At 48.2% G+C, this 27867-nt stretch overlaps 2 protein-coding genes across 2 annotated transcripts; both read left to right on the top strand.

Annotated features, from left to right (window-relative positions):
• The first annotated feature begins 3027 nt into the window (after positions 1 to 3027).
• Krt4 (keratin 4) lies at positions 3028 to 8613 on the top strand. The gene is made up of 9 exons (XM_057791578.1): positions 3028 to 3555; positions 4885 to 5099; positions 5963 to 6023; positions 6395 to 6490; positions 6888 to 7052; positions 7194 to 7319; positions 7875 to 8095; positions 8299 to 8333; positions 8429 to 8613. The coding sequence occupies exons 1-9, from the start codon at positions 3067 to 3069 to the stop codon at positions 8611 to 8613; spliced, it is 1593 nt and encodes a 530-aa protein (XP_057647561.1). The 5' UTR covers positions 3028 to 3066.
• Positions 8614 to 22537: 13924 nt separating this feature from the next.
• LOC130888446 (keratin, type II cytoskeletal 3-like) lies at positions 22538 to 27815 on the top strand. Its single transcript, XM_057791330.1, is given in 13 exon segments — positions 22538 to 22594; positions 22772 to 22894; positions 23165 to 23364; positions 23431 to 23434; positions 24260 to 24480; positions 25380 to 25440; positions 25770 to 25862; positions 26081 to 26083; positions 26129 to 26293; positions 26673 to 26769; positions 26772 to 26797; positions 27094 to 27314; positions 27773 to 27815. Coding segments are annotated over 13 exon segments (1314 nt in total).
• The last annotated feature ends 52 nt before the right edge of the window (positions 27816 to 27867 follow it).

Below are 27867 nucleotides of genomic sequence, written 5' to 3'. Positions count from 1 at the left end.
ATTTTGATTTAATAAAGTCATAGGATATACATCGAAACCAGAACATTTTTCTTGTTTGATCTGGGCTTATCATAGAATTTACAATTATATTAATTTGAATTTAACTATTGGAGGGTACAAGACTGGCCTTTGGGGATCAAGCCATGACTTGTTGAGTACCTGTTAGAACAGGGTCACACAAACCAAGCTATCAATCACACAGAGTAGGGACAGAAAAGAGCTGGATTGAAGCATGCATTGTGTCCCCAAGACTCTGCTACTGTTCTGGTGAGCCATCAACTGTGAGTGGCTGAGACATCATATAAAACAGTGTACAGAAAGCTGAGGTCATGAGGTCTGAGGTCAAGCCTACAGTACTGGCCCCTATGCCCATTAATTTTGAGCTGCTGGATCTCAGGAGGGAAACACAACCTTCCTCTTCATTTTCCTTCCTTCCTTCCTTCCTTCCTTCCTTCCTTCCTTCCTTCCTTCCTTCCTTCCTTCCTTCCTTCCTTCCTTTTCTTTGTTTCTCTCTTGAGACAGCCTTGACTGTCTTGGAACTCACTTTGTGGACCAGGCTGGCCTCGAACGCACAGAGATCTACCTGCCTCTGCCTTTCAAATGCTCGAATTAAAGGCATGAGTTACCAATACCCCCTGTCCCCGGCAAAAAACAACCTTTTAAGCTTCATCGTCTCTTTACTAGAATGGCTGAATAACACTGTCCCAAGAGAAGCTCTCAATGTTCAGCATAGGGCAGACATTCTAAGAGAGCTGCTTCTACCTGGAATGCACTGGGCTTCCCACTTCTGTTTTGAGTGAAAGGGTGTGTATATGTTTCAAGGAACCACCAGGAAAGCCTTCAGTCATGGTTTTGTGGTTTGGATGACCCCAGGCACAAAATGAAGGCGATTGTTTTGAGATATTATGTGCCATTTCTCTGAAGATTCCCTCTTCTTGTCCTGGCTTCCTCTCCTTATGTTTTTTTTTTTTTTTTTTTTTTTTTGTGTGTGTGTGTGTTGTTGTTGTTTTGTTTTTGTGTGTGTTGTTGTTGTTTTGTTTTTGTTTTCCCAGACAGGGTTTCTCTCTGTAGCTTTGGCTGTCCTGGAACTCTGTCTGTAGAACAAGTTGGCCTTGAATTCACAGAGATCCCCCCTGACTCTGCCTCCGGAATGCTGGGATTAAGGCACACACTATCATTTCCCAGCTCTGGATTTCTTTTGGCTCAGTACTTGACATGACCATGGCCTTATGTCATTTCCCCCACTGAGAGTATTATTGTTCCACATACAAGACCCAGGGCATGTCATGAGCCCCTTGGGGCTTTATCTGGCAATCCCCACCAAAGCCTTAGCACCTATGGAGGACAGAGGTGAGGTGTGGGGCTGTGTGTGTAGAGAGGGCAGAAAGAGGGTGACTCTCAGAACACCTCCCCCCAGCAGAGGGCCCTTGAGATCTGGAGTTTTGTCACCTATCTGCCAAGCCACACCTACTCCCAGACTGGGGTGGGCATGCACAGGCCTGCACACTAGTGTCCCATAGTCCCTTTGTCCTTTGATCACAGTGCTTGGCTTAAAACTGATGCCCAGCAAATACTGGGGGCAGAGGGACAGCACCCCCCTGATCTGCCATGCTCAACTGCTCTAGCTTCGTGTGCAAATCTGGGCTCCAGCCCTCCCAGCCCCAGTGTAGGCCTACTGTGGCCAACTGGACAGTGGCAGGACAAAGGGGAGGGGAGAGCTGGGAGGATTGCTGGTGAGCCAGTCCTGGCCAGTCTGGTCTTCCCTGTAGCTCCATCTCTAGGACCTGACCCGTGCTCATTCCCCCACCCCTACCCTGAGTTCTTCATGCACCAGGGAAGCTTTGGCATGGGGAGGTCCAGGTCTGTAAGGTTTTCTAGGTCGCTGGTGGTTGTTGCTGCTCACATCTGGTTCTTTTCTCAATGATGGATGGGGGGGGGACACAGAGGTATTGGGTTCCTAGTGGGCAGGGTGAGAATGAGTGCCTGTTGACCTCCCGTACACTGGGCACCTTGGGTACATTGTCTTATCGACTATGCTCAGGCACATGTCTTGTTTTACATACGAGTTGGCTGGGCTTAGAGGGTCCGGTGACTACCCTAGGCTGCATCACTAGTTAGAAATGAGTGTAGTCAGATACAGGTCAATTAGAAGGAACCCAGGTTCTAGGAGTAAAACTAGGATTTTGCAGTTTACACATGCCTGGGAGGAGGGGGACCGGAATTATCGCCATTCTGCCAAAGCGGTCCCCAGAATCAAGAACGTTGGCAACTTCTTTCCAGAATTCTGGGATCACAGTGGAAAATCCAAACATGCTATGCTCTGGGGAAGCCCAGTGAGCCCCAGGGTGGTCGTAGACCACATGGTGAAATCCCAGATAGGAGCTCCTTTGGGTCTTGCTTGGACAGGCTACCAGGCTGGAACTGTAAGAGAAAAGCTTCGTTTCCTAGGTGAACACAGGGCCAAGGACGCATGGAGGATAAGAACGAAGGCTACAGACTCCGAGAGCTGTGTGTGACAGGTGACAGCTCACAGAGCGCTCTTCCATGATACGGTCTCACTTGTCTTGAGAGGAAACGTAAATATTTACCTTTCCATCTTACAAGCACTGAGGCTGAGCTCAGAGAGAGGCTTGCTTAGGCCAGGATAGTCTGACAGTGCCAGGCTGTGCTTTGGAACCCAGGTTCTCAGGTTCCAGAGTCTGTGGAGCCCCATGAGGCTGGCCAGGAAGGTGGAAGGGCAGCGGGGCTTTGCAGTGCTGAGCCAGGTGGGCCGGGATGCAGGATGCCCTGGGGCACTGGCCCAGGGAGGGGATTGAACCATAAGCCGTGCCCTCCCAGTGACTTTTGAAGGTGTGTTTAGTGACATGCTAAACAGGTGCAAGAAAGATGGGCCTGTGCCAACGGCCCAGCCCAGGGATGCTTCGGATTTTTCCCTTTATGCCCCTGAAACCAAGCCCTGCTGCTCCAGCACATATAAGCTCCAAGGGCCAAGGGCTCTGGCATTCACAACCTGGTCCTTGCTTCGCTTCTGTTCTACGCTCATCGCAGCTGCCTACTTTCTCAGCCATGATTGCCAGACAGCAAAGTGTCCGCGGAATCTCTCGGGGCTTTAGCAGTGGCTCAGCCATTGCCGGTGGGGTCAAGCGGGTGGCCTTCAGCTCTGCCTCCATGTCTGGGGGTGCAGGTCGATGCTCGTCTGGGGGCTTCGGCAGCAGGAGTCTCTACAACCTTGGGGGTCACAAGAGTATCTCCATGAGCGTTGCTGGGTCCTGCCAAGGCGGAGGCTATGGTGGTGCTGGAGGCTTCGGTGTTGGAGGTTTCGGTGCCGGGTTTGGTGCTGGTGGCTTTGGCGGTGGTTTTGGAGGTTCCTTCAATGGTCGAGGTGGTCCCGGCTTCCCTGCCTGTCCTGCTGGAGGTATTCAGGAAGTCACCATCAACCAGAGCCTGCTGACACCTCTTCAGGTGGAGATTGACCCAGAGATCCAGAAAGTCCGCATGGCAGAGCGTGAGCAGATCAAGACCCTCAACAACAAGTTTGCTTCCTTCATTGACAAGGCGAGTGAGCCTGCCATGAGCTAGGGTGGCGGAAGTGAGTCCTGAGTCCTGGGTCTGAGCCAGGAGGTCATCTCGTAGTCATTTTTGTCTCCGGGAGAAACCTCTTGTGTCTGAGGCTGCTTCAAGTGCCGAGAGAATGCTCTTTGCTTTCTCTAGTCCAGCTTCCACTTTCCTGCAAGATCTGGAGATCCTGCTGTGTAGACTCAATTGGAGTCTAGTTACTCAGAGATGTATGGCCAGGGACCAGTGTGGTGCTCCTGTCCGGGTTGTTCCGGATGGCTGTGCATCAAGGTTTTGGTTCCTGTAGGTGTTTGAGGCAGGAGAATGTGTGGGTACACTTGCTCTTCCTGCTAGCTCAGATAGGCCTACAGCAGCTGGTGGAGGCCAGGGACACAGACTCGAGTGACACACTGAGGGCCTTGGTGCCTCCTGTCCACATTTCTTCTCAGCTCACCTTTCAGAATGTGGGATTCTTGTTACTTGTGCATACCGTGGGGTTGCTCTGTTAGGCTGCTCTCTGGAGGGCCTGGCTAGGTGCTTTAGAGAGAGAGAAGGCTCCAGGAAGTTCTTGTCAGGGTGGATTCTGAGTCTCAGGATATGTGTGAACTTGGTCGTGTACAGATTCAGGAGACACGGGTTTCTGTGTAGCTCACACTGGCTTCAAACTCATCATCCTCCTGCCTCAGCCTCCTGAGTGCTGGATCACACAGGCACAACACCGTGCTTGGCTTGTTTTCAGTCTTTTTTTTTTTTTTTTTGGTTTTTTCGAGACAGGGTTTCTCTGTGGCTTTGGAGCCTGTCCTGGAACTAGCTCCGTAGACACCAGGCTGGTCTTGAACTCACAGAGATTCGCCTGCCTCTGCCTCCCGAGTGCTGGGATTAAAGGCGTGCGCCACCATTGCCCGGACTTGTTTTCAGTCTTTAGTGAGTGTGTCTGTTCTTCACTGTGGGTCAGGAGCCACTGAACGCAAGCACCCGCCACTAACTGTGCTTGCACCTCCTGGTCTCAGTACCTCCTGGTCTCATTTGATTTGATCTTTTTCACAGACACTTCTGTTCCCTAACCCTACACCTGGTCTGCTGTGGTTAGAAAGCCACACCTGCATCAACCCTATACTGTGTTCTCCAAGCTATGCATCCCTCAGGCAATGATGGGCCCAGTAGCATGCTTGTCATGATGGTGCCCTGGGCTTGCTATGTAGTGGCCCAAGCTGGGTGACTCTTAGGTAGTCTGACTTCCTGGACCACCTAGGTTGGTGCCAGCCTCAGACACCCTCCTGCTGAAGCATCTGGCCCTTACTAGCGGCTTGTGTCTTTTTTTCAACACAGGTGCGATTTTTAGAGCAGCAGAACAAGGTCCTGGAGACCAAATGGAACCTCCTCCAGCAGCAGACCACCATCACATCCCCAAGAAACCTAGATTCTTTCTTTGAGACTTACATCAATGCCCTGAGAAAACATCTGGACTCTTTGACCAATGACAAAGGGCGCCTACAGTCAGAACTGAAGCTCATGCAGGACAGTGTGGAGGACTTCAAGGCCAAGTACGTGGAGAGCAGGAGGGCTGGCCCAAGTCTAGGCTCCTTTTCAGCGGCTTGGGACTTCAGGCTCGAGGAATCCAAAGAAAAGCTCCTCTAAGTCAACTTTCATATTCAAATCATCATGTTTTCACAGGCAGAGGCCAAGTAACTTCTAATTGCCTTAATCAGTAATAGGTTTAGGTTCCTGGGTTTGCTGGGTACAAAGAGGTTCAGAAACAAAATGGGTCAATAGCAGTATTAGCTTGGTCGTGGATTGGAATAGAGATTGTTATGTGGATTGGAAAGAGATGGAGCCAACTGAATACTGATTTGTGTGTATGTGTGTATGTATGTATGTGCTGTGTGTGGAATGTGTGTATGTGTTTGTGTGTGACCTTGGATGAGTTTCTTAAAATCTATGAGCTTTGGATTTTTTAGTCTTTAGTAGGGGTAGTATTCTTACCTTAGGACTGGTGAGAATTGAATTAAATGGGGTGTAGGGAGGGAGAAGGTAGGACATACAGTGAACACAAACAATACATAGAAGCTTCACTTTTGCTCTCTGTAGGATGGGGCTGAGTAAGTGAACACATTCACACACCGAGAAAAGAAAGCTGGAGTGTTTGCCTAGAATTTAGAATCATGACAGTTTTTCCAATGGTCTAATCTTGTCACTGTGCTGAGGCTCCCCTCACATCTTGTGCCCTAAAAACACTCTTTCGGATGTTTGTTTTTATGTCTTTGAATAAACCAGGGCCAAGGCTGTGGCCGCATGCTTGCGTGCTGCTCATGATCTGGGTGTTTCCAAACGCGTAGGTGTTGGAAACAAGCAGTCGGCCTTGGGAAAATGACTCATGGTGGTCTTTGTCTTCCTGTCCCTACCCCAGGTATGAAGATGAGATCAACAAGCGTACAGCGGCAGAGAACGACTTTGTGGTCCTCAAGAAAGTAAGCCAGGAAGGATGAAGGAAGATCTTGTAGCACTTCTGTTGGAAGTGGCCCTTGGCTTAAGTCCTGTGTTTAGCCCATCTGTGCCTGTCTTTATCTTCCTTGGCTCTGCCTGGGATTATGGTACCAAAGCAAGTGGGTAATGGTGTGAGATCTAAAAGGGAGTAAGTGTGCGAGGAAAACCCATCTAGACAGTGAACTTCACATATTCTGATGGCTTTAGTGGCAGAGCACATCAAATGATTCCCCTACCTTTGCTATAAAAAAACTATAAGGGCTCCTGGGGGTGTTGATCAACAGTAATTCCTTCTCCTTATTTCTTTTTCCTCCCTCTTCATCCTCTTCCTTTTTCTCTTCTTCTACCTCTGTAGGATGTGGATGCTGCCTACATGATCAAGGTCGATTTAGAGGCCAAGGTGGACAGCCTTAAGGATGAGATCAACTTCTTGAGGGTCCTTTATGAAGCGGTGAGCCCTCCACCCTCCATTTAAAGGAATACAACCCCTATCTGTGAGGCTGTGCGTCGGAAGCCATGGTTCTTAATATAGTCCAACAATTTATGTCAAGGCTGTGGGTTCTTGGCAAGGCCATAGAGAGAAAGGACCGGTGTGGAGACTCAGTGGAGAGTTTCTCAAGACCAAATGGCCTAGAAGAGGACTTAGAGCTGGAGGTTGCTAGGGAAGTCATTGCTACTCATCATGTTTCTGTTCTATTGACTTCCACGCAACACATAACGTCCCTGCTATTAACCCTGCTTCTGTCAGACCTGTTTCACAGTCATCTCCATGGAAATGGGAGGGTGCAGCCAGAGGTCAGGGGAGACTGACTCTCCTGGGGTCTGATGTGAGTCTTGGGGTCTTGTAGGAGCTGTCCCAGATGCAGACACATGTGTCAGACACATCTGTGGTGCTGTCCATGGATAACAACCGGAATCTGGACCTGGATGGCATCATTGCTGAGGTCCGAGCCCAGTATGAGGAGATTGCCCAGAGGAGCAAGGCTGAGGTCGAGTCCTGGTACCAGACCAAGGTATGTGTGTGAGATGAGTGGGTCCTCTGGGTACCACTGATCCTTGTTTGGCCTGGGATCTCCTTTGGTACCACCTTTCCATCTGTGGTTATCCTCACTGGGTCTGCTGTAAACCTTAGAGCCTGTTCCCTTGGGTATCAGGTCCAGCAGCTCCAGATCTCAGCTGACCAACAAGGGGATAACCTGAGGAGCACTAAGAATGAGATCTCAGAACTCAATAGGATGATCCAGAGGCTGCGGGCAGAGATCGAGAACATCAAGAAGCAGGTGGGTGTGGGTGCCTTTATGGGGGCCAAGCAGATAAAGCACTAGGCTGGCAGATTTCAGGCTTGTCTATAGGGCCTTTGTACCTCCTGATACCAGCCACACAGATCTCCGCAGCATGTTTTGTTTAATGTGGTGTGGCATCCCAAACACCCTGGTTTTTATATATCTTTATTTTATTGGTCTGGTGAGGTTATGGGTGAGATCTGTGGCCATGTTTCATGCCTACATGGATGTGTTCTGTCTGGAAGAAATGGGATTCTTTTTTTTTTTTTTTCTCTTTCTGAGATGGGGTTTCCTCTGTGTAGTCCTGGCTGTCCTGGAACTTGCTCTGTAGACCAGGCTAGCCTCCAACTCAGAGATCGCTTGCCTCTGCCTCCTAAGTGCTGAGATTAAAGGCACTTGCCCTGCCCCTAGTCCCCAAGTTAGGAATGGTACTCTTGGGTCAGGAAAGAATTCTATCATCTTAACTAAGGGAAGCTGACCCAGGAGAAGAAACAGGCATAAAGTTCTCTAAAGTAGGGAACTGATGTTGCCCATGAATGTCCCTGTCCACAGTGCCAGACTCTGCAGGCGTCTGTGGCAGATGCAGAGCAGCGTGGGGAGCTGGCCCTCAAAGATGCCTACAGCAAACGCACAGAGCTGGAAGCCGCCCTGCAGAAGGCCAAGGAGGACCTGGCCCGGCTGCTGCGTGACTACCAGGCTCTCATGAACGTCAAGCTGGCCCTGGATGTGGAGATTGCCACCTACCGCAAGCTGCTGGAGGGCGAGGAGTGCAGGTGCGGGCGGCTTGGGTTTGGGTGACTCATCAGGATTCTTGCTTCAGTGCCCTGCTGGTACTTACTGAGCAACCAGCAGAGCATAGGCTGACACTCAAGCGTTAGTCTGTGGTTGCTTAAGGCTGAGATAAGCACACAATATCTATATGCTGAAGGAAGTGGAATTCTGTTCTGCACGGCTCATGGCTCTTTCTCCCCACCAGGATGTCTGGAGAATGCCAGAGTGCCGTGAGCATCTGTAAGTACCTTCTGCACCATGCCATCGACTCCTCTGGGTCTGCATTGGGGACTGCTGGAGTTGAGAATAACTGTGTACTTTGTCTCTCCTTCCAGCTGTAGTTGGTGGCAGTGCCAGCATTGGTGGTAGTGCTGGCATTGGCGGCAGTGCTGGCATCGGCCTTGGTTTTGGCTCCGGTTCTGGTTCTGGAAGTGGCTTTGGATTTGGTGGTGGCGTCTATGGAAGTTCTGGTACCAAGATTACCTCTTCCACCACTGTGACCAAGAGATCCCAGCGATAGAAGAGAAGGGGTCCTGATGGCCCTGAACCTGGCAGGGCCGGCCATTGCTGGTGTCTCCTGCTTCCTTCACTTCACCTCCACTCTTCCTTCCCAGCGCTCATCTTGTCAGCGTCTTCTTCCCTCTGCTCTGGTCCCTCAGTTCCAGGATGATCTTCTTGGTTGTAGCGTGGTCCTGTTGGAGCTTGGTAGCTTCTTCTCAGTTTGGGCCTGGTAACTGCCCCCTGCGATAGGAGGGGTGTCTGATTTCACCCCAATGGACAGAGGGGATGAAGACCAGGATCTCCTTCAGGGCCACATGCGACCCCTCCAGTCACACCCCCTCCCCCAGATCCTGCTACAACTCTGCTCATTCTCCACCACCCGGCAGCAATGGGCTCGGCAAGAACAAAGACTGCTTGGTGTCCCGTTCAGCCCGGCTCTTCTCTCTACTCATCCCCAATAAAGTGCTTTTGTCATTCATTCGGAGTAGCTGGTCTTGTGTCCTGTGGAGAAGGCTCCAGAAGCCCATTTGCTCAGATACTTTAAGTAAAGCCCTGAGGATCTGTCTGTACAGATTCCCACTTTCTCAGATCCCCATTTCCAAGACACAGAAAGGCATGCTGTCAGAGATACAGGATATGGGCCCAAAGGCTGCCCAGAGGGCAGGGGAGCAGATTCATGGAACCCCCCCCCAACTATATGAAAGATTGTTGCTATAGGGTGACCTGGGGCAGGATGTCTCAGTGTGGAGCCCGGGGTGAAGCTGGGGGAACAGGCTGAGCCGGCAGTACACAGGGCATCTGATCATCCAGTGTCTGTGCTGTAAACAGCACAAAGCTTAGGGGGTAGCATGTACTCAGTGTCTAACAAGAACTTTTCAGAGCTTATTCGCTGGTCTGGGATCCAATGCAAGGCCTGCATAGCCTGGTGTGTTCTCTGAGCCACAGTTCAGCCAGAGGCTCTCCTGTATTATATAGTCCCGTGTTTGCGATCTCAATGGACCTGAGAGGCTTTCAGGAACCTATCCTGAGAGCCAACAAGGTCACAAGTGTTGGGTTGAAGAGAGCAGGCACATTCTTCCAGAACAGGAAGTCTTTGCTCTCTTCTCCACCTCTTGGGTTAACTGGGCTGCTGTCCCTGAGAGGAGGGGAGATGGTGGAGGACAAGGAAGGGGGACACTTCTTGATTGGGGTGCCCCTGGAGATTCTGTTGGGTGTGCTGCTGCAGGGAGAGAGGGCAGTTTGAAGAGAGGGCTTGGCACAGCCTTTGAGAACATCGTGTTTCAGTTCTGGATCTAGAACAAAGCTTCCTCCCGCTTCCTCAAAAGACAGAGAGCACAGCTCCTCTTACCCGATCCTTCCCACGGCAAGTATCACCTTTTCCCTTGAACTCTGGCCTAACGGTGCAGAGGTGGGACGTGGAAGGGTTTTGCTCAAGCCTGGAAACAAGAAAACTCCGAAAACATACGGGGTTTCTCTCCCCCTGGGACAGAGCAGAGAGCATTAATCTGGGCCTAGTTCTTGGGAGAGGTTCCCGGCCCAGAGAGCTCTGACTTCTGTCACCCAGCCCTGATCTCTCCATTGTCTGCCTGGGCCTCCTGCCCGATGTGTCATGTGTGTCAGAGCAGGAAGCATCTGCAGCCCGTGAGCCTGTTGAGTGGCTTCCATTCTTTCTCCATTGTACCCTGTCCCTGGGAAAATGCTAGCTCAGCTCTTTTTTGAGTTTCTGGGGTGAGGAGGAGGGTTAAGGGTTGAGAGTGAGGGCAAAGCTCCGACTCTCTTACCAGAAGATCTCAGGTTACTTTAGCTCTTCTCCTCATGCTGCTGTTCAAGGGGAGCATGGGAGTGGACACGGATGGGCTCCTGGGTCTGCCTGGTCTCTGCAGGGGCAGCTAGTACTCTAGCCCACCGAGGCAGCTATAGATGAGATGCAAGCGAATGTGTCTTAGGGTCAGTGTGGCTGCGCAAAGAGGACGAACAAGCTGAAGTGGTGGTACATACTGTAATCTCTATGCCGAGGAAGCTGAGAGGACGCAGTGTTGAAGGTCCCAGGCCTCTCTGGGCTGCATAGAAAGACCTGGTCTCAAAAACCAACCAACCAACCAACAAACAACAATAACAAAACCAGAGAGAGAGAAAAAAGGAAGAAAGGAAGAAGAAAAAAAAGTGAACTTGTTCTGCTCTCAGCAGTCCTGTAGCCTGGCCAGGGAAAGGGGCGGCCAAGGGGAGGAGGACGATAGTGCCTATTCAGAGCCTTTGGCATGTTAAATTTGGGAGTGAATTCTATCCATGAAGGGAGGCCTGTGAGGACATGAGTGTGGCCAGGAAGCCTTGGTGGGGGCTGGACGCCCGGGACCCAGGCCTGACCTCATGTCTGCACCTGCACCGAGCTGCATTGCGACAGAGTTGATTCAAAGGAGAAGTCAGACAAAGATAAAGATAGGCAGAAGCTCTCCACAAAACGTTTTGGTTTATTTTTATTATTATTTTTTAAGACAGGGTTTCTCTGTGTAGCTCTGACTGCCCAGACTGACTTTGAACTCAGAGATCTGCCTGCCTCTGCCTCTGAGTGTTGGAATTGAAGGTGTGCACCACCGCACTGGGCCTCTGAGAAATGCTTTTGACTGTACCTGCCAACCACCCATCTGTCCACCCATTCACCCACCCATGCGTTCATCATTTCAGCAAGCAGCCCGGAAGCCCTGCCTGGATTCATCGTGATGTCCATTTCTGTATGTTTGCCTTTTAGTTGCTATTTAATAGATGGTGATGGAATGACCCAACACACTACCATTGTCTGAACGCCCAGCCTGTGCTGGGCAATGGGGACCTCAATACAAAAGGGATTAGATGAGTCATGGGGGAGGCTTTGGCATAGGTGGTCATATTTATATCTCAGTGACTTGGTGGCCAAAGAGCTGAGTGCCATTGGGAGCCACAAACCAAAATAATGGCTGTCCAGGGGAAGGTGAGATGACTTCCTGTCTTGGAAGAGGGCTTGGAAACACCAGAAAGGAGATAATATTTAAGGGCCAGAGTGTCAGGGAGGGGTAAGTGCTCTCCCAGCAAGATTCTCAAGGACTCCCAGGACTCTGAAAGAAGGCTTTTCTTCAGGAAGTCTGTGGGTGGGCTGCACTGTGCGGAACACTAGCGCTGGGTCTCCTTTAGGCTTCTCTGGGTGGATTTTTGAATACAATCCTTTCTCTGAGCAGTGCCCTGGCAAATGACAGTATCTCTCCCATCTCCTAGAGTTTCCCCTTGTTTGATGCAGGATCCACGGGCTCCAGGGGACAGAGGCTTCTCTTGGTGATGCAATCTTTGAATACCCTTTCTGTGTTGGCCACAGGGACAGACAGCTCATGACAGATGAGGCTGAGTGTGGAGCAGGACTTTGGGACAGATGTTTTCCCACAGGAGTTCCAGAATTTAAGAGGATGTTGAGAGTCATGGTAGACATCACCAAGGATCTGGAAGCACCATGGATTAGGGATCAAGGGAGACTCTTGGAGGAAGTGACCTTTGTCTAGATATAGAAGCCAAGGAAGCGGCCAGGTGAAAGGGGTGTGGACTTGGAGCTGGGGAAGGACCCAAGGATGAAGGGCTTCCCAGCAGCAGGAACATCAGAGTGGAGGCTTCCTGATATGGCTCAGGGCAGAGTGTGACTGAGCCAAAATCGGCTTAGTGCCCCTGGAGATGAGGGCAAGTGCAGAAGCCAGGCTGCCGAGGACTCTAAGTTGGCTGATTGTCCGATGTGTTTGAGGCTTGGTCTTATGTCCTAAGACTAAAGCTCAGACAGGGGTGTCTGAACAGTAAGCTCAGAGAGAGGGGAGGGCTCCACGGACTGGCCCGGGGGTGCAGGTCCTGCTTTGGCATGAGTACCTCTCCTCTGCAGCTGTCACCTGAGCCTGTGACAGCTCTCTTTGTCTCTTTTCCACTCTTCTTCACTCTCTGGATTAAGAGGTGTCTTGTCACCCCCTTTGTCTACTAGCAGAAGTGTTCCTTGTTCTTCACAATATTTCAACATTTCCAGTACCATCTATATGCGTGATAGCTGTTTTTAATCTCTTTAGACTACTCCAGTGACCGTGGCCACCCGAGTCCTTCCGACAACACTCACATCCTCCATGCTAGGCTCAGCTGAGTTCCCCCTCCCTCAGTTCTTTGGTAGAGACAGATCATTACAAATAATTCATGAAAAAAATGTAGATTTTCTTTTAAATCCCTCTTCTCCAGGTTAAATGATTGCATCAAGATTTTTCTACCTCCTCCTTCCTTTTTGTTTCAACAATTTAGCCAATAAGTTCCTAAGGTCTTTTCCAAACCTGAGAGGGTGAGGCTGTGTTTCTGCCGTTGAAGAACTCCTCAGGGGCAAGATCTGCTGGGGTTTCAGACTCAGCACCCCTTCAACCACAGGGACCTCACCGGGCAGGCTCCAGCTCAGGGCAATGGCCTTAACACAGGGAACTTTGAATGCTTTCTGTGTAGCTCTCTCAGCTCATCCCTGCAGGAGGCGGTGGAAGTCAGTTTTGCAGAATAAGACAAAAAGAAGGAGGGGAGCGGCTCTCACCTATTCCTCCTTGATCCCTGTAGTCTGTCGAGTGAATCCTTTAATGCTTGCTCAAGCCTTACTCATGTCTCTTCGGCTTAACCTCAGTGGCTTCCTGTTCAGTGAAAAAGCCAGCTTCATGTGGCCCTGTGTGACCTGCCTCCCAGCTACTCAGATCTCATCCTACAGGCCTGGCGCCCACTCTCATGGCTTCAACTCCTGACCCTTCAGACATTCTCCACAGCTCCACCTCAGGGCACTCATAGAATTCTATGAGTTTTGCAGTTCCTTTCTTCCCGATGCTTGCTCCTCACTGCCTTTACTGGACAGGTCCACGAGACAACTCCATGAAATACTCCCCTTAGCATACTTCTTTTTCCTTTGTAGATTTATTTATGTGGATGAATGTTTTGTTTACTTGTATGTATGGGTACCATGTGCATGCCTGGTGCCCATGAAGATCAGATAATGGAAGTAGGATCCTCTGAACTTGAGCTATGGACGGCTATGAGCCACCATGTGGTGCTGGGAACTTAGTCTGAGACCTCTGCAAGGGCAACAGGCTCCCTTTACCACGAGCCATTCTCCACCCCAACATTTCATTGCTACGCTTCTTCCATAGCTGCTGCTTCTGCTTCTGCTTCTGCTTCTGCTTCTTCTTCTTCTTCTTCTTCTTCTTCTTCTTCTTCTTCTTCTTCTTCTTCTTCTTTTGTTTTTTTTTTGAACAATGATAACATTTTATTTTTTTATATAAGCAAATTTCTTATTTATGGCACTAAATGGTGCAGCATTTTCAGTCTCACAGATTCCCTTCATTCACTCTGCTTTTATTATTTTATTTCTTTTTTTTTATTCTTTTTTAATTAAAATTTCCAACTGCTCCCCGTTTCCCATTTCCCTCCCCTCCTCCCACACATTGCCCCCTCCCCCCACTCCCCTCCCCCATCCCCACTCCTATTCTCCTCCCCCCAGTCCATTCCCCCTCCCTCTTGATACTGAAGAGCAGTCCAAATTCCCTGCCCTACAGGAAGACCAAGGTCCTCCCACTTCCATCCAGGCCCAGGAAGGTGAGCATCCAAACAGGCTAAGCTCCCACAAAGCCAGTTCATGTATTAGGATCGAAACCTAGTGCCATTGTCCTTGGCTTCTCATCAGCCTTCATTGTCCGCCATGTTCAGAGAGTCCAGTTTCAACCCATGCTTATTCAGTCCCAGTCCAGCTGGCCTTGAAGAGCTCCCAAGAGATCATTTCCACTGTCACAGTGGGTGGGTGCACGCCTCGTGGTCCTGATTTCCTTGCTCATGTTCTCCCTCCTTCTGCTCCTCATTTGGACCTTAAGAGCTCAGACCGTTGCTCCAATTTGGGTCTCTCTCTCTCTCTCGATCTATCGCCAGTTGAAAGTTCCTGTGCCATTCTCCTTGGCCTCTCGTCAGCTCTCATTGTCCGCCACATTCCGAGAGTCCGGTTTTATCCCATGTTTTTTCAGTAGCAGTCCAGCTGACCTTGGTGAGCTCCCAATAGATCGGCCCCACTGTCTCAGTGGTTGGGTGCACCCCTCATGGTCCTGACTTCCTTGTTCATGTTCTCTCTCCTTCTGCTCCTCATTATAACCTTGGGAGCTCAGTCCGGTGCTCCAGTGTGGGTCTCTGGCTCTATCTCCATCCATCGCTAGATGAAGGTTCTATGGCGATATGCAAGATATTCATCAGTATGATTATAGGATAGATTCATTTCAGGTTCCCTATCCTCAGGTGCCCCAATGAACTAACTGGGGACATTGCCCTGGGCATCTGGTAGCCATTCCAAGTTCAAGTCTCTTGCCACCCCTTAGGTGGCTCCCTTACCTAAGGTATGAGTTTCCCTGCTCCCCTATCCAACCTTCCTTTATCCCCAATCACCCCGATTCCCCCAGTTCCCCTCATCCTCTCCTTCACACTTTTCTCTCCCCATCACCCCTCATCCCCATCCCACCCCACCCCCAAGATTCCAATTTTTTGCCCATCAGTCATGTCTATTTCCCATAGCTGGGAGGATATCTATATGTTTTTCCTTGGGTTTACCCTCTTGTTTAGCTTCTTTAGGATCACAAATTATAGACTCAGTGGCCCCTATCCATGGCTAGAAACCAATTATGAGTGAGTACATCCCATGTTCTTCTTTTTGGGTCTGGGTTACCTCGCTAAGGATCGTATTTTCTATTTCCATCCATTTGCATGCAAAATTCGAGAAGTCATTGTTTTTTACCGCAGAGTAGTACTCTAATGTGTATATATTCCACACTTTCTTCATCCATTCTTCCATTGAAGGGCATCTAGGTTGCTTCCAGGTTCTGGCTATTACAAATAATGCTGCTATGAACATAGTTGGACAAATGCTTTTGTCATATGATAGGGCATCTCTTGGGTATATTCCCAAGAGTGGTATTGCTGGGTCCAGGGGTAGGTTGATCCCAATTTTTCTGAGAAACCGCCACACTGATTTCCAAAGTGGTTGCACAAGTTTGCAGTCCCACCAGCAATGGATGAGGGTACCCCTTTCTCCACAACCTCTCCAGCAAAGGCTATCCTTGGTGTTTTTGATTTTAGCCATTCTGACAGGTGTAAGATGATATCTCAAAGTTGTTTTGATTTGCATTTCTCTGATCGCTAAGGAGGTTGAGCATGACCTTAAGTATCTTTTGGCCATTTTAACTTCTTCTGTTGAGAATTCTCTGTTCAGTTCAGTGCCCCATTTTTTAATTGGGTTAATTATCCTTTTAAAGTCTAGTTTCTTGAGTTCTTTATATATTTTGGAGATCAGACCTTTGTCTGTTGCGGGGTTGGTGAAGATCTTCTCCCAGTCAGTAGGCTGCCTTTTTGTCTTAATGACAGTGTCCTTTGCTTTACAGAAGCTTCTCAGTTTCAGGAGGTCCCATTTATTCAATGTTGCCCTTAATGTCTGTGCTGCTGGGGTTATACATAGGAAGCGATCTCCAGTGCCCATATGTTGTAGGGTACTTCCCATTTTCTCTTCTATCAGGTTCAGTGTGTTCAGATTGATATTGAGGTCTTTGATCCATTTGGACTTGAGTTTTGTGCATGGTGATAGATATGGGTCTATTTTCATTCTTCTACAGGTTGACATCCAATTGTGCCAGCACCATTTGTTGAAGATGCTTTCTTTCTTCCATTGTATACTTTTAGCTCCTTTATCGAAAATCAGTTGTTCATAAGTTTGTGGGTTAAAATCCGGGTCTTCTATACGATTCCATTGGTCGACTTCTCTGTTTTTATGCCAGTACCACGCTGTTTTCATTACTGTAGCTCTGTAATAGAGTTTGAAGTCAGGGATGGTAATGCCTCCAGAAGTTCCTTTATTGTATAAGATTGTTTTGGCTATCCTGGGTTTTTTGTTTCTCCATATAAAGTTGATTATTGTCCTTTCAAGATCTGTGAAGAATTTTGATGGGATTTTAATGGGGATTGCATTGAATCTATAAATTGCCCTTGGTAGAATTGCCATTTTTACTATGTTGATTCTCCCAATCCAAGAGCAAGGGAGATCCTTCCATTTTCTGATATCCTCTTCAATTTCTTTCTTCAATGCCTTAAAGTTTTTGTCAAATAGATCTTTCACTTCCTTGGTTAGAGTTACCCCAAGATATTTTATGCTGTTTGTGGCTATCGTGAAAGGTGATGATTCTCTTATTTCTCTCTCTGCTTCCAGATCCTTTGTGTATAAGAGGGCGACTGATTTTTTGGAGTTGATCTTGTATCCTGCCACATTACTAAAGGCGTTTATCAGCTGTAGGAGTTCTTTGGAGGAGTTTTTGGGGTTGCTCATGTACACTATCATATCATCTGCAAATAATGCAAGTTTAACTTCTTCCTTTCCAATTTGAATCCCCTTTATCCCCTTATGTTGTCTTATTGCTATTGCTAAAACTTCGAGAACTATATTGAAGAGGTATGGAGAGAGTGGACAGCCTTGGCGTGTTCCTGATTTTAGTGGGATGGCTTTAAGTTTCTCTCCATTTAATTTGATATTAGCTGTCGGCTTGCTGTATATAGCTTTAATTATATTTAGGTATGACCCTTGTATCCCTAATCTCTCCAAGACTTTTATCATAAAGGGATGTTGAATTTTGTCAAATGCTTTTTCAGCATCTAATGAAACGATCATATGGTTTTTTTCTTTCAGTTTATTTATATGATGGATTACATTGATAGATTTGCGTATGTTAAACCAGCCCTGCATCTCTGGTATGAAGCCTACTTGATCATAATGGATAATTTTTCTAATGTGTTCTTGGATTCGGTTTGCCAGAATTTTGTTGAGGATTTTTGCGTCGATGTTCATGAGTGAGATTGGCCTGTAATTCTCTTTCTTGGTTGGGTCTTTGTGTGGTTTTGGTATCAGAGTTACTGTAGCTTCATAAAAGGAATTTGGCAATGACTCTTCTGTTTCTATATTGTGAAATACATTAAGGAGAATAGGTATTAGGTCTTCTTGGAAGTTCTGGTAGAATTCCGCATTGAAACCATCTGGTCCTGGACTTTTTTTGGAAGGGAGGTTTTTGATAACAGCTTCTAATTCTTCACGACTAACAGGTCTATTTAGGTTGTTCACCTGGTCCTGGTTTAACTTTGGTAAATGGTATTTATCTAAAAAAGCGTCCATTTCTTTTACATTTTCCAGTTTTGTGGCATACAGGCTTTTGTAGTAAGATCTAATGATTCTCTGAATTTCCTCTGTGTCTGTGGTTATGTCTCCCTTTTCATTTCTGATCTTATTAATTTGCAAATTCTCTCTCTGCCGTTTGATTAGTTTGGATAGGGGTTTATCAATCTTGTTGATTTTCTCCAGGAACCAGCTTTTTGATTCATTGATTCTTTCAATTGTTTTCTGTGTTTCTATTTTGTTGATTTCAGCCCTCAGTTTGATTATTTCCAGTCTTCTACCCCTTCTAGGTGAGTCTGCTTCTTTTTTTTCTAGAGCTTTCAGGTGGGCTGTTAAGTCTCCAATGTGTGCTTTCTCTGTTTTCTTTAAGTGGGCAGTTAGTGCTATGAACTTTCCTCTCAGAACTGCTTTCATAGTGTCCCATAGGTTTGAGTATGTTGTTTCTTTATTTTCATTGTCTTCAAGGAAGAGTTTAATTTCTTTCTTTATTTCTTCCTTAATCCAGGTATGGTTCAGTAGTTGACTATTCAGTTTCCATGAGATTGTAGGCTTTCTGGGGGTAGCATTGTTGCTGAATTCTAGCTTTAATCCATGGTGATCTGATAAGATACAGGTGGTTATTAATATTTTTTTGTAACTGTGGATGTTTGCTTTGTTACCGAGTATGTGGTCGATTTTTGAGAAGGTTCCATGAGCTGCAGAGAAGAAGGTATATTCTTTCCTATTTGGGTGGAATAGGAAAGATGTCTGTTAAGTCCATTTGATTCATTACCTCCATTAATTCTCTTATTTCTCTGTTAGGTTTCTGTCTACTTGACCTGTCCATTGGTGAGAGAGGAGTATTAAAGTCTCCTACTATTAATGTGTGCGGTTTGATGGCTGCCTTGAGTTTTAACAATGTTTCTTTTACGTACGTGGGTGCTTTTATATTAGGGGCATAGATATTCAGGATTGAGACTTCATCCTGATGAATTGTTCCTGTTATGAGTAGAAAATGTCCCTCTCCATCTCTCCTGATTGATTTAAGTTTGAAGTCAACTTTGTTAGAAATTAGTATGGCCACCCCTGCTTGTTTCTTAGGTCCATTTACTTGATAAGCCTTATCCCAACCCTTTACTCTGAGTAGGTGCCTGTCTTTGTGGTTGAGGTGTGTTTCTTGTAAACAGCAGAATGTTGGATCCTGTTTTCGTATCCAATCTCTTAGTCTGTGCCTTTTTATAGGAGAGTTGAGTCCATTGACATTAAATGATATTAATGACCAGTGGTTGTTAACTCCGGTCATTTTTTAAGTTGTAAATTTTGTGTGTTCCCCTTCTTTGTGTTGCGCTGGTGAAGGGTCTCTAGTTGTCTGAGATATTGTGGTCATTGTTGGACTCCTTGGTTAGTGATTTTCCTTCTATTACTTTCTGTAAGGCTGGATTTGTGGCTACGTATTGTTTAAATTTGTTTTTATCCTGGAAAATTTTGTTTTCTCCATTTATAGTGAACGAAAGCTTGGCTGGGTATAGTAGTCTGGGCTTGCATCCATGGTCTCTTAGTTTCTGCAGTACATCTATCCAGGACCTTCTGGCTTTCATGGTTTCCATAGAGAAGTCAGGTGTAAGTCTGATAGGTTTACCTTTATAAGTAACTTGGCCTTTTTCCTTTGCTGCTCTTAGTATTCTTTCTTTATTCTGTATGCTTTGTGTTTTGATTATTATATGGCGAGAGGATGTTTTTTTTTGATCCAGCCTATTCGGTGTTCTGTATGCTTCTTGAACCTTCATAGGTATATCTTTCTTTAGGTTGGGAAAGTTTTCTTCTATAATTTTATTAAATATATTTTCTGGACCGTTGAGCTGCGCTTCTTCTCCTTCTTCTATTCCTATTATTCTTAGGTTTGGTCTTTTTATTGTGTCCCATATTTCCTGAATGTTTTGTGATGAGAATTTGTTGGTCTTGCTGTTTTCTTTGATCAGCGTGTTTATTTTCTCTATGGTATCTTCAGAATCTGAGATTCTTTCTTCTATCTCTTGTATTCTGTTGGTTATGCTTGCTTCTGTAGTCTCTATTCGTTTACCTAGATTTTCCCTGTCCAGCTGGCCTTATGTTTGTGTTTTCTTCTTTGCCTCCATTTCAGTTTTTAAGTCTTGAACTGTTTCCATTATCTGTTTGATTGTTTTTCCTTGGTTTCCTAGGGTATCATTCACTGATTTACTCAATTCTTCAAACTTTCTGTTATACTTCTCATCCATTTCTATAAGGGCATTTTTTACATGTTGTTTAAGGGTGTCAATCACTTTCATAAAGTCAATTTTATCTACTTCTTCATGATTAAGGTGTTCATGTCCACCTGTTGGGAGGTCGCTGGGTTCTGGTGGTTTCATATAGTTTCTCAGATTGTTAGGTGAATTCTTGCATTGGCGCCTGCCCATCTCTTTCTCCGAATGCTCCCCTCTGGATCTTCTTTTACCGGATCAGGTCTCCTTGCCTACTGATGTACCTTCCCAGTGATGGCTCTCTGCAGTGCTAGCTCTCCTGGTGTTCTAGTGATGTCTCTCCTTGCTTGTTGCAGGCAGGCCAGTGAAACAAAGGAAGTCTCGCCTGCCTACTTGCCCTGAGGATTTGCCCCCAGCGCCAGACAGACTGAGCTGGATGGTGTTATGTGCCCAAAGAGGAAAGGGGGCAGAAGGAAGAAGGGTTCTGGATGCAAGCTGGGTGGGACAAGAAGAGAGAGGCAGTAAGCGGGGTATAGAGCCCCTGCAGGGAGCCCAGGGAGTATAGGGAGGGGGATGAGGAACTTCAGAGTTCCCTGTCCAGGGCTGCTTCCGCTGCCGCTGGTCACAAACTCACCGCACTGCTGTCTCTCCTGGTGCCGAGATCAGATCTCCGTGCAGGTTGGGTAGTTCGTAAACAAAGCGCCTACCTTGGTTGGTGCAGGCGGGCCAGTGAGACAAAGGAGGTCTCGCCTGCCTACTTGCCCTGAGGATTTGCCCCCAGCGCCAGACAGACTGAGCTGGATGGTGTTATGTGCCCAAAGAGGAAAGGGGACAGAAGGAAGAAGGGTTCTGGATGCAAGCTGGGTGGGACAAGAAGAGAGAGGCAGTATGGGGGGGGGGGGTAGAGCCCCTGCAGGGAGCCCGGGGAGTATAGGGAGGGGGATGAGGAACTTCAGAGTTCCCTGTCCAGGGCTGCTTCCGCCACCGCTGGTCACAAACTCACCGCACTGCTGTCTCTCCTGGTGCCGAGATCAGATCTCCGTGCAGGTTGGGTAGTTCGTAAACAAAGCGCCTACCTTGGTTGGTGCAGGCGGGCCAGTGAGACAAAGGAGGTCTCGCCTGCCTACTTGCCCTGAGGATTTGCCCTCAGCACCAGACAGACTGAGCTGGATGGTGTTATGTGCCCAAAGAGGAAAGGGGACAGAAGGAAGAAGGGTTCTGGATGCAAGCTGGGTGGGACAAGAAGAGAGAGGCAGTATGCGGGGTATAGAGCCCCTGCAGGGAGCCCAGGGAGTATAGGGAGGGGGATGAGGAACTTCAGAGTTCCCTGTCCAGGGCTGCTTCTGCTGCCGCTGGTCACAAACTCACCGCACTGCTGTCTCTCCTGGTGCCGAGATCAGATCCTTCTTCTTCTTCTTCTTCTTCTTCTTCTTCTTCTTCTTCTTCTTCTTCTTCTTCTTCTTCTTCTTCTTCTTCTTCTTCTTCTTCTTCTTCTTCTTCTTCTTCTTCTTTCTTCTGCTTCTGCTTCTTCCTCTTCTTTTTCTTTCTCCTTCTCCTTTCCCTGTCATCCTCTTCCTCTCACTGATCTTCCTTCTCCTCATCTTCCCTCTCCTTGTCCTCCTCTTCCACCTTCCTTTAGACAAGGTATTTCTATGTAACCCCTACTGACCTAGAACTCATGACCCTCTTGTTGTGGCCTCTAAAGGGTGCTAGCATGCCTTGCCCTGCCATAGCATCGTTACTCCCTGGTGGATGTGTCATTTGTCTTTGTCTACTGTCTGTTCTCTACTGATGCATGAGCTTACACAAGCAGGGTTTTCTTAGGTTTTGGCCCTGATTTTTTTTTTTATTGTTGTTGTTGAATTAATTTGATATTTCTTGATTCTGGGACTTTTATTGACACCAGGAGAATTACATAACACAAGGAACAAGATAGGAAGCTTAGAAAAACCCTGAGTGGTGTCTGTAATTTGAGAAGTATGTAAAACAAACACATATTTGGAGTGTTGAGTTTCACCAAGGTCTAAACAATGCAGAGATCTGTGAACTTCCAAGTTTTTGTCCTTAGAAGATGGTTACAAGCCACACAGCTCCTGCCTCCTGCACTGAGGCTGGGAGGGGGGAGAGCCGGGATCAGATAGATGATGCTGGTTCTCCACTTTGACTTTAGGAAAGAGAAGTGACAGGGTTAGTATTTTGTCTCCAAATTCAGCACAAAGCCAGGCACACGGTGCACACATAGCAATCACGTCCTAACTGGCATAAACAGTGTCACTATTTATGGATCCCAGTCTCCAGGACAGAGTGGGCTCTACCACCTTCCTTACTCTGGGGCAGGAGCACCCATTATTCTTTGGCTTCACCTTCCCCGAGCCGAACTCTGCTCTGGTGGGTAGACAGACCAAAGCAGATTCCCTGGTCCCAGCTCAGAGGCCCCTTAACCCCTGTGTTGTTAAACTGAGAAGGGCTGTACATGACATTCACTTAGCTTCAAGGCTGCTTTGCGGCTGGGAACACAAGCTTTTGGGATGAATTATCTGTGCATGGGGGTGGAGCCCTGCCAGGAAAGCCTGCTACTTGGACATTCCCTTAGCTTCAAGGTGTGCTTTGTGGCTGAGAACACAAGCTTTTGGGATGAATTATCTGTCCCTTCCTTGAGCCCTGCCTCTGGGTCAGATGCATATAAAGGGACTCACTCTCCCTAGACCTTTATTCCTCTGCTCTCTTCTGCCCAATCTTAGTGTCCCTGATTGCTCTGCTCATTTTTCTGTCACCAGCTTCCTCACCATGATCAAGGCTATAAGACACCTTATGTTGGGAGCCAGGGCTTCTCCAGCTGGTCAGCTGTGGAATTCGGCAGCGCCAGGAAGAACTATATAGCTCGCTCTGGGGCAGCCAGTGTAAAGGCTTATGGGATTCGGAGTGGAGGATCTGCTTTTGGGACCAGAATGTTATTCGGCCTGGGTAGTAGCAGGAGAGCCTCTATCAGTGTGGCAGCTGGTGGCTCTCAGACTGGTAGCTTTGGTGGCCTTCTGGGAAGCTATGACACTGGCTCTGGGGATGGCTTTGGTGGTGGCAGAGAAATGGGAGGTGGCATTGGGAGAACTGGTGACTTTGGACTGGCTAGTGTTTTTGGTAGACCTAGAATCTTTGGCCCTGGGATAATCTAGGAAGTGACCATCAACAAGAGCCTCCTGCAGCCCCTCAATGTGGAGACTGACACCCAGACTGTGGAAATGAAGGTCAAAGAGTATGAACTCATCAAGGCCCTCAATGAGAAGCTTAATGCAATTCTGACTCCCATTCCTAGAGACTTTGAGATTGTTATTCAGGCACGGTTTAAATGTGTCTGCATGGACCGGGCTCGAGGGTGAGGGCCTAGGCAGAGCCGTAGGGTCTGGGAAGATATTCAGGACTGACACCCTCGCTGCTTTAGTCAGGTAGGATGTGCACAGGTGTGGTAAGACCCAAACAACACCCGGTGCTGCTTGTCTGAACCTCTGCTCAAGTCTCCCACCTGGAGCCTTGTGTAGGTCTGGGTCTGCAGAACCCAAGTCTAGAGCATCACTGGCCAAGAAGGCTCTGACCTGGAACCAAAGCACTGGGAATTTAAGCCACCCTTTGAGGGTTTTCATAATGTCCTTTCTCTCCGAATTGCTGTGCCCGCCAAGTGTCTGATGTCTAGGAAGATTTAGAGAGTTCTAAGCTGAACCCTAGTCTCGGGAGGCTGCGGGAAGTCGGTGCACCTCGACTCAACCTAGCATAGAAGGTTGTGACCCACTTTGTGGCTCACTCTAGACTGGCATAGCTTACTTGGGGCCATTTCCCCTCTAAGCTGAAGAGAAGTGACATTGTGCTGATAGACATGTCAACTAGGGGACGTTCTTAGTGACTTGTAGCCTGGAGGGCTGCAGTGGCCCTGGATTCTGTGATAAAAACACTGCTGCAGAGTGGTTTTGTAGAGTGCACTGTATTTTGGGGAGTCAGGATCATGTTAAAGTTCCCAGAAAATCAAGGGATTCTCTTTACATGTCCTTATCTTGTGTGTGGGGACTCTTCCTCTGTGATTTTTCAAACTGTGTTTTACTCAGTGCCCTGACTGATGACCTGCCTGGCCACAGTTTGTGCAGCTATAGGAAGAGCCCAGCTTCACATCTGCCTTCGAGCAGGCCGACCTAGAAAATGAACAGATCTACCTGCACTAAGTAATGAAGGCCTCCATGGCTCTGCAGCGCTGCCTAACATTGCTGCCCACTGTCCTGTAGGCACGTTTTGTGGAACGACAGAACAAGACCCTGGAGGCCATATGGAAGCTGCTCCAGCAGCAGGGCCCCAGTTCCGTCCCAAGTACCGACAGCCTTGTCTCTCGCTTGGAGAGATTCATCAACTCTCTGCAAGGCGACTTGGATGACATCACTTTGGACAGAGGCCGCCTGGATGTAGAGCTGCGGAATATGCAGGGCACAGTGGCAGACTACACAAGGAAGTGAGTGACAAGTGGAGCAAGAAGATAGCAAAGGCCACCCCTCCCAGAGTCTTGGTGCTGCCCAAGTTCTTTCCGACTGCTGTGCAGCAATGTCTTCCTTTCATGTGCAGGGGCGGAGGGGGTGGTGGTGGTGGTCATGAGGTCGCCGGCACCTTCTTTCTCCAAGCATAGACAGAGTCTAGACAGAGAACTTGTTGCAAGAGAGATAGGCTTATTTGAGAGGAAGCATTTTCTCACGAGCCAGGTTGAGGAAGCTCCTGGTTCTAGGATGTGAAAGATTCTGAGGCAGCTCGAGGGATGGCAATTTGTAGACCTGGAGGTTTGGAATGGAGGCTTTCCTGGAATGCAGAACTTTCAGTGCTAAAACCAGGACAGTTTTTCTGGGCAGACTTTTGTGACTGGGCCCCCTCACTAACTCAGAGGCAGTAAAGAGGAGGCCCTCACCTGAAAGGTCAGGCTGGTGGGGACAGAGAGCGGCGGTGTTTATGACTACCTTAAAACTAAGTCCAGGGGCTGAGGAGATGGCTCTGCCAGTAAAACACTTGCCATGCCAACATGAAGGCTTGAGCTTGGATCCCCAAAAGTCACGTAAAAGCCAGTGACATGTGTCTATAATACCAGTGATCTGTGGTGACTTGGGAGGTGGAGACAGGTGGACCCCTGGAAACTCATGGGTCAGCTTACCTGGGATACACAACTGCAAACCAAAAGAGAGCCTGTGTCATACAAGGCATAGAGGGTCAAGGTATACAAGGTATAGAGCAAAGATGGGTCAAGGCTGTCCTCTGACCTCCATGCGTGCTGTGGCTTCCCCCATGTATTAGAATATGTATACCCCCCAAACAAAACAAAACCATCTCAAAAAAATAAACCCAGCAAGTCCACTTTTATATTCACAGATACAAGGATGAAATCAATAAAAGAAAAGCTGCTGAGAATGACTCTGCGGCTCTGAAGAAGGTAGGGATGACCGAGCACTTCCTGAGGTATGTCACACAGGGTCCCAGCTGGAAGGCAAGGTCCACTGCTGTCCTGTCAGGCTCAAATCACAGGAGGAGACAGCAGCCAGGAGCTTCTTCTGAAGGCCTTTAGGAATCAGTCCACTGGTCCTGAACTCTTGACTGTCCTCATCCCATTCCTGTGAGATAGGAGGCACCCTTTATGTGGAGCCCGCGTTTGAATGAGAACCTTCTGTGTTGGCATAGCCAGGTCTCCCACCCTCTCCAAGCCCAATTGTTGCAATCTCAGTTTTGGGAGTAATAAGGCCTTTGTGTTCCTGTTTTTTTCAGAATGTGGAATCTGCCCACATGACCGAGATGAAGCTTCAGGCCAATGTGGAAACTCTGATAAAAGAAATCAACTTTCTGAGGGATCTCTTTGAGGTGAGGATGCAGGAGAGAGGGAGGGGTGATGCTTTCAGATGTGAACCTGGTACTTTTGGTGCACGGCCCGGGAGAATGTGGATGAGCCTAGAGGTGAAGCCCTTTGTAGCACCTCAGCAGGGTGGACTGCAGACATGCGACTCTCCGAACGTCTGGGGCAGGCTGGGCTACCCATGTATTCTGAGCTAAGGGTCAGGGAATGGGATTGTTGTTAGGAGGCAGTTGTCGTGGCCCCGAAAGTGAATGAGCCCCTTCTGTGTTGGCAGGACTTATCCCAGTTCCAGGACCATGCCAATGGCACATCTATGGTCCTCTCCATGGACAACAACCACAGCCTGGACTTGCGTAGCATCATTTCTGGGATCCGTGCCCAGTTTGAAGAGATTGCCCAGAAGGACAAGGTAGAGGCTGAGCTACTGTACCAAACCAAGGTGGGTATCCTGTGGACTTCACTAGGAGTCAAGGAAGCCTGGCCTGTGAGACAGCTGTGGAGGGGTCCCTAGATGAATCTGTATTTGTCTATCTACTGGAGTCAACCATTTGATGGTTGCTTGTACAAAGTTTAACACTATTTCCTCCCAGGCTCTTTGGGACCATTTCTAGTTTACTCACGGAAGAATTGTCTAATAGCCAAGATGTCTTCTTCCTTGCTGCCTTTTGAGATGCCTCTGCTTGGTTCATTAAAATTGTATTGAATATTATTTTAATAAAAGCTTACTGGCACCTCTAAAGTTTGGTGGGTGGCATGGGGTATGAAAACTGGTTAGGCGCAGCTGCATTTAGCGTTCCTTCTTCCCTTCTGCTGCCTAGTTGGGGGAGCTCCAGAGCACAGCTGGCAGGCGTCAAGAGGCCCTGAGGAGCATCAACGACCAGATGGCAGACTTCAGTAAGATCATCCAGAGGCTCAGGCAGAGGTGGAGAACGCCAAAAAGCAGGTGGGATGGTTTGGATGCTATTGCCTGTACTCACTGTTGCTGGGGGGCGGGACACCTCAGAACTCATAATGAGGAAGGGGCTTTCAAAAATAGGTGGCTCTCTGGGAAGCTCAAAGGCTAAGTTCATCTAAAAGGCTGACTAACTGAGAAAATGTCTCCATGGATAGAAAAGATAAAGATAACTAGGGGAAGGGTTTCCTTTCCCAACTTTAAGATGGGCTAGTCCATTCTAAGTTGCAGAGAGCCTGAAACTACCCTATTGGGCTCATTCTACCCACTCCCCTCACTAACCCCAGAACGAAAAGCTGGTGACATCCATCACGGAAACTGAGCAGCATGGGGAGACAGCCCTCAGGGATGCCAACATCAAGCTTCAAGACTCACAGGTTGCCCTGAAGAAGGGCAAAGATGACCTGGTCAGGCTGCGGAGAGACTACCAGGAACTGTTGGATGTCACGATAACCTTGGATACAGAGATCGCTAACTACCGCCAGCTGCTGAAGGGTGCTGAGTACAGGTGAGCTTCTAATCTTCCTGATCTGTGTCATAGCCTGAGGACCACACAAGTAAACAAGTGAGTAGCAACAGAGGCCTGCCACAAAGAACTCATCCCTTGGCCCATGTCTTTCCAGTCCACCCCCTCCATGGTAGCCCAGGGGTATGTGCAGCCAGAGTGTACAGCTTTTTTGCTGCGGCACACAGCCGTGTGGACGAAACTGCCCACGGCACACAGCCGTGTGGACGAAGCTGCCCACGGCACACAGCCGTGTGGACGAAGCTGCCCACGGCACACAGCCGTGTGGACGAAGCTGCCCACGGCACACAGCCGTGTGGACGAAGCTGCCCATGGCACACAGCCGTGTGGATGAAGCTGCCCAGGCCATTGAGTTCAGTTATAGTTATCTATCGCCTTGACCCATGGCCTTGCTGCAGACTACTTTGTGATGGATCCATCTTTTTTGCTTTCTCAAACAGAATGTCCGGAGAGTACCAGAGTGCTGTCAGCATCTGTGAGTAGCCCAAGTCATCACAAGGAAGTCTGGTCCTCAAACATCTGTAGAAACTAACTT

This window comes from Chionomys nivalis, chromosome 17 (assembly GCF_950005125.1).
Source record: "Chionomys nivalis chromosome 17, mChiNiv1.1, whole genome shotgun sequence".
NCBI lineage: Eukaryota > Metazoa > Chordata > Mammalia > Rodentia > Cricetidae > Chionomys > Chionomys nivalis.
This window is presented reverse-complemented; position numbering and strand designations above follow the sequence as displayed.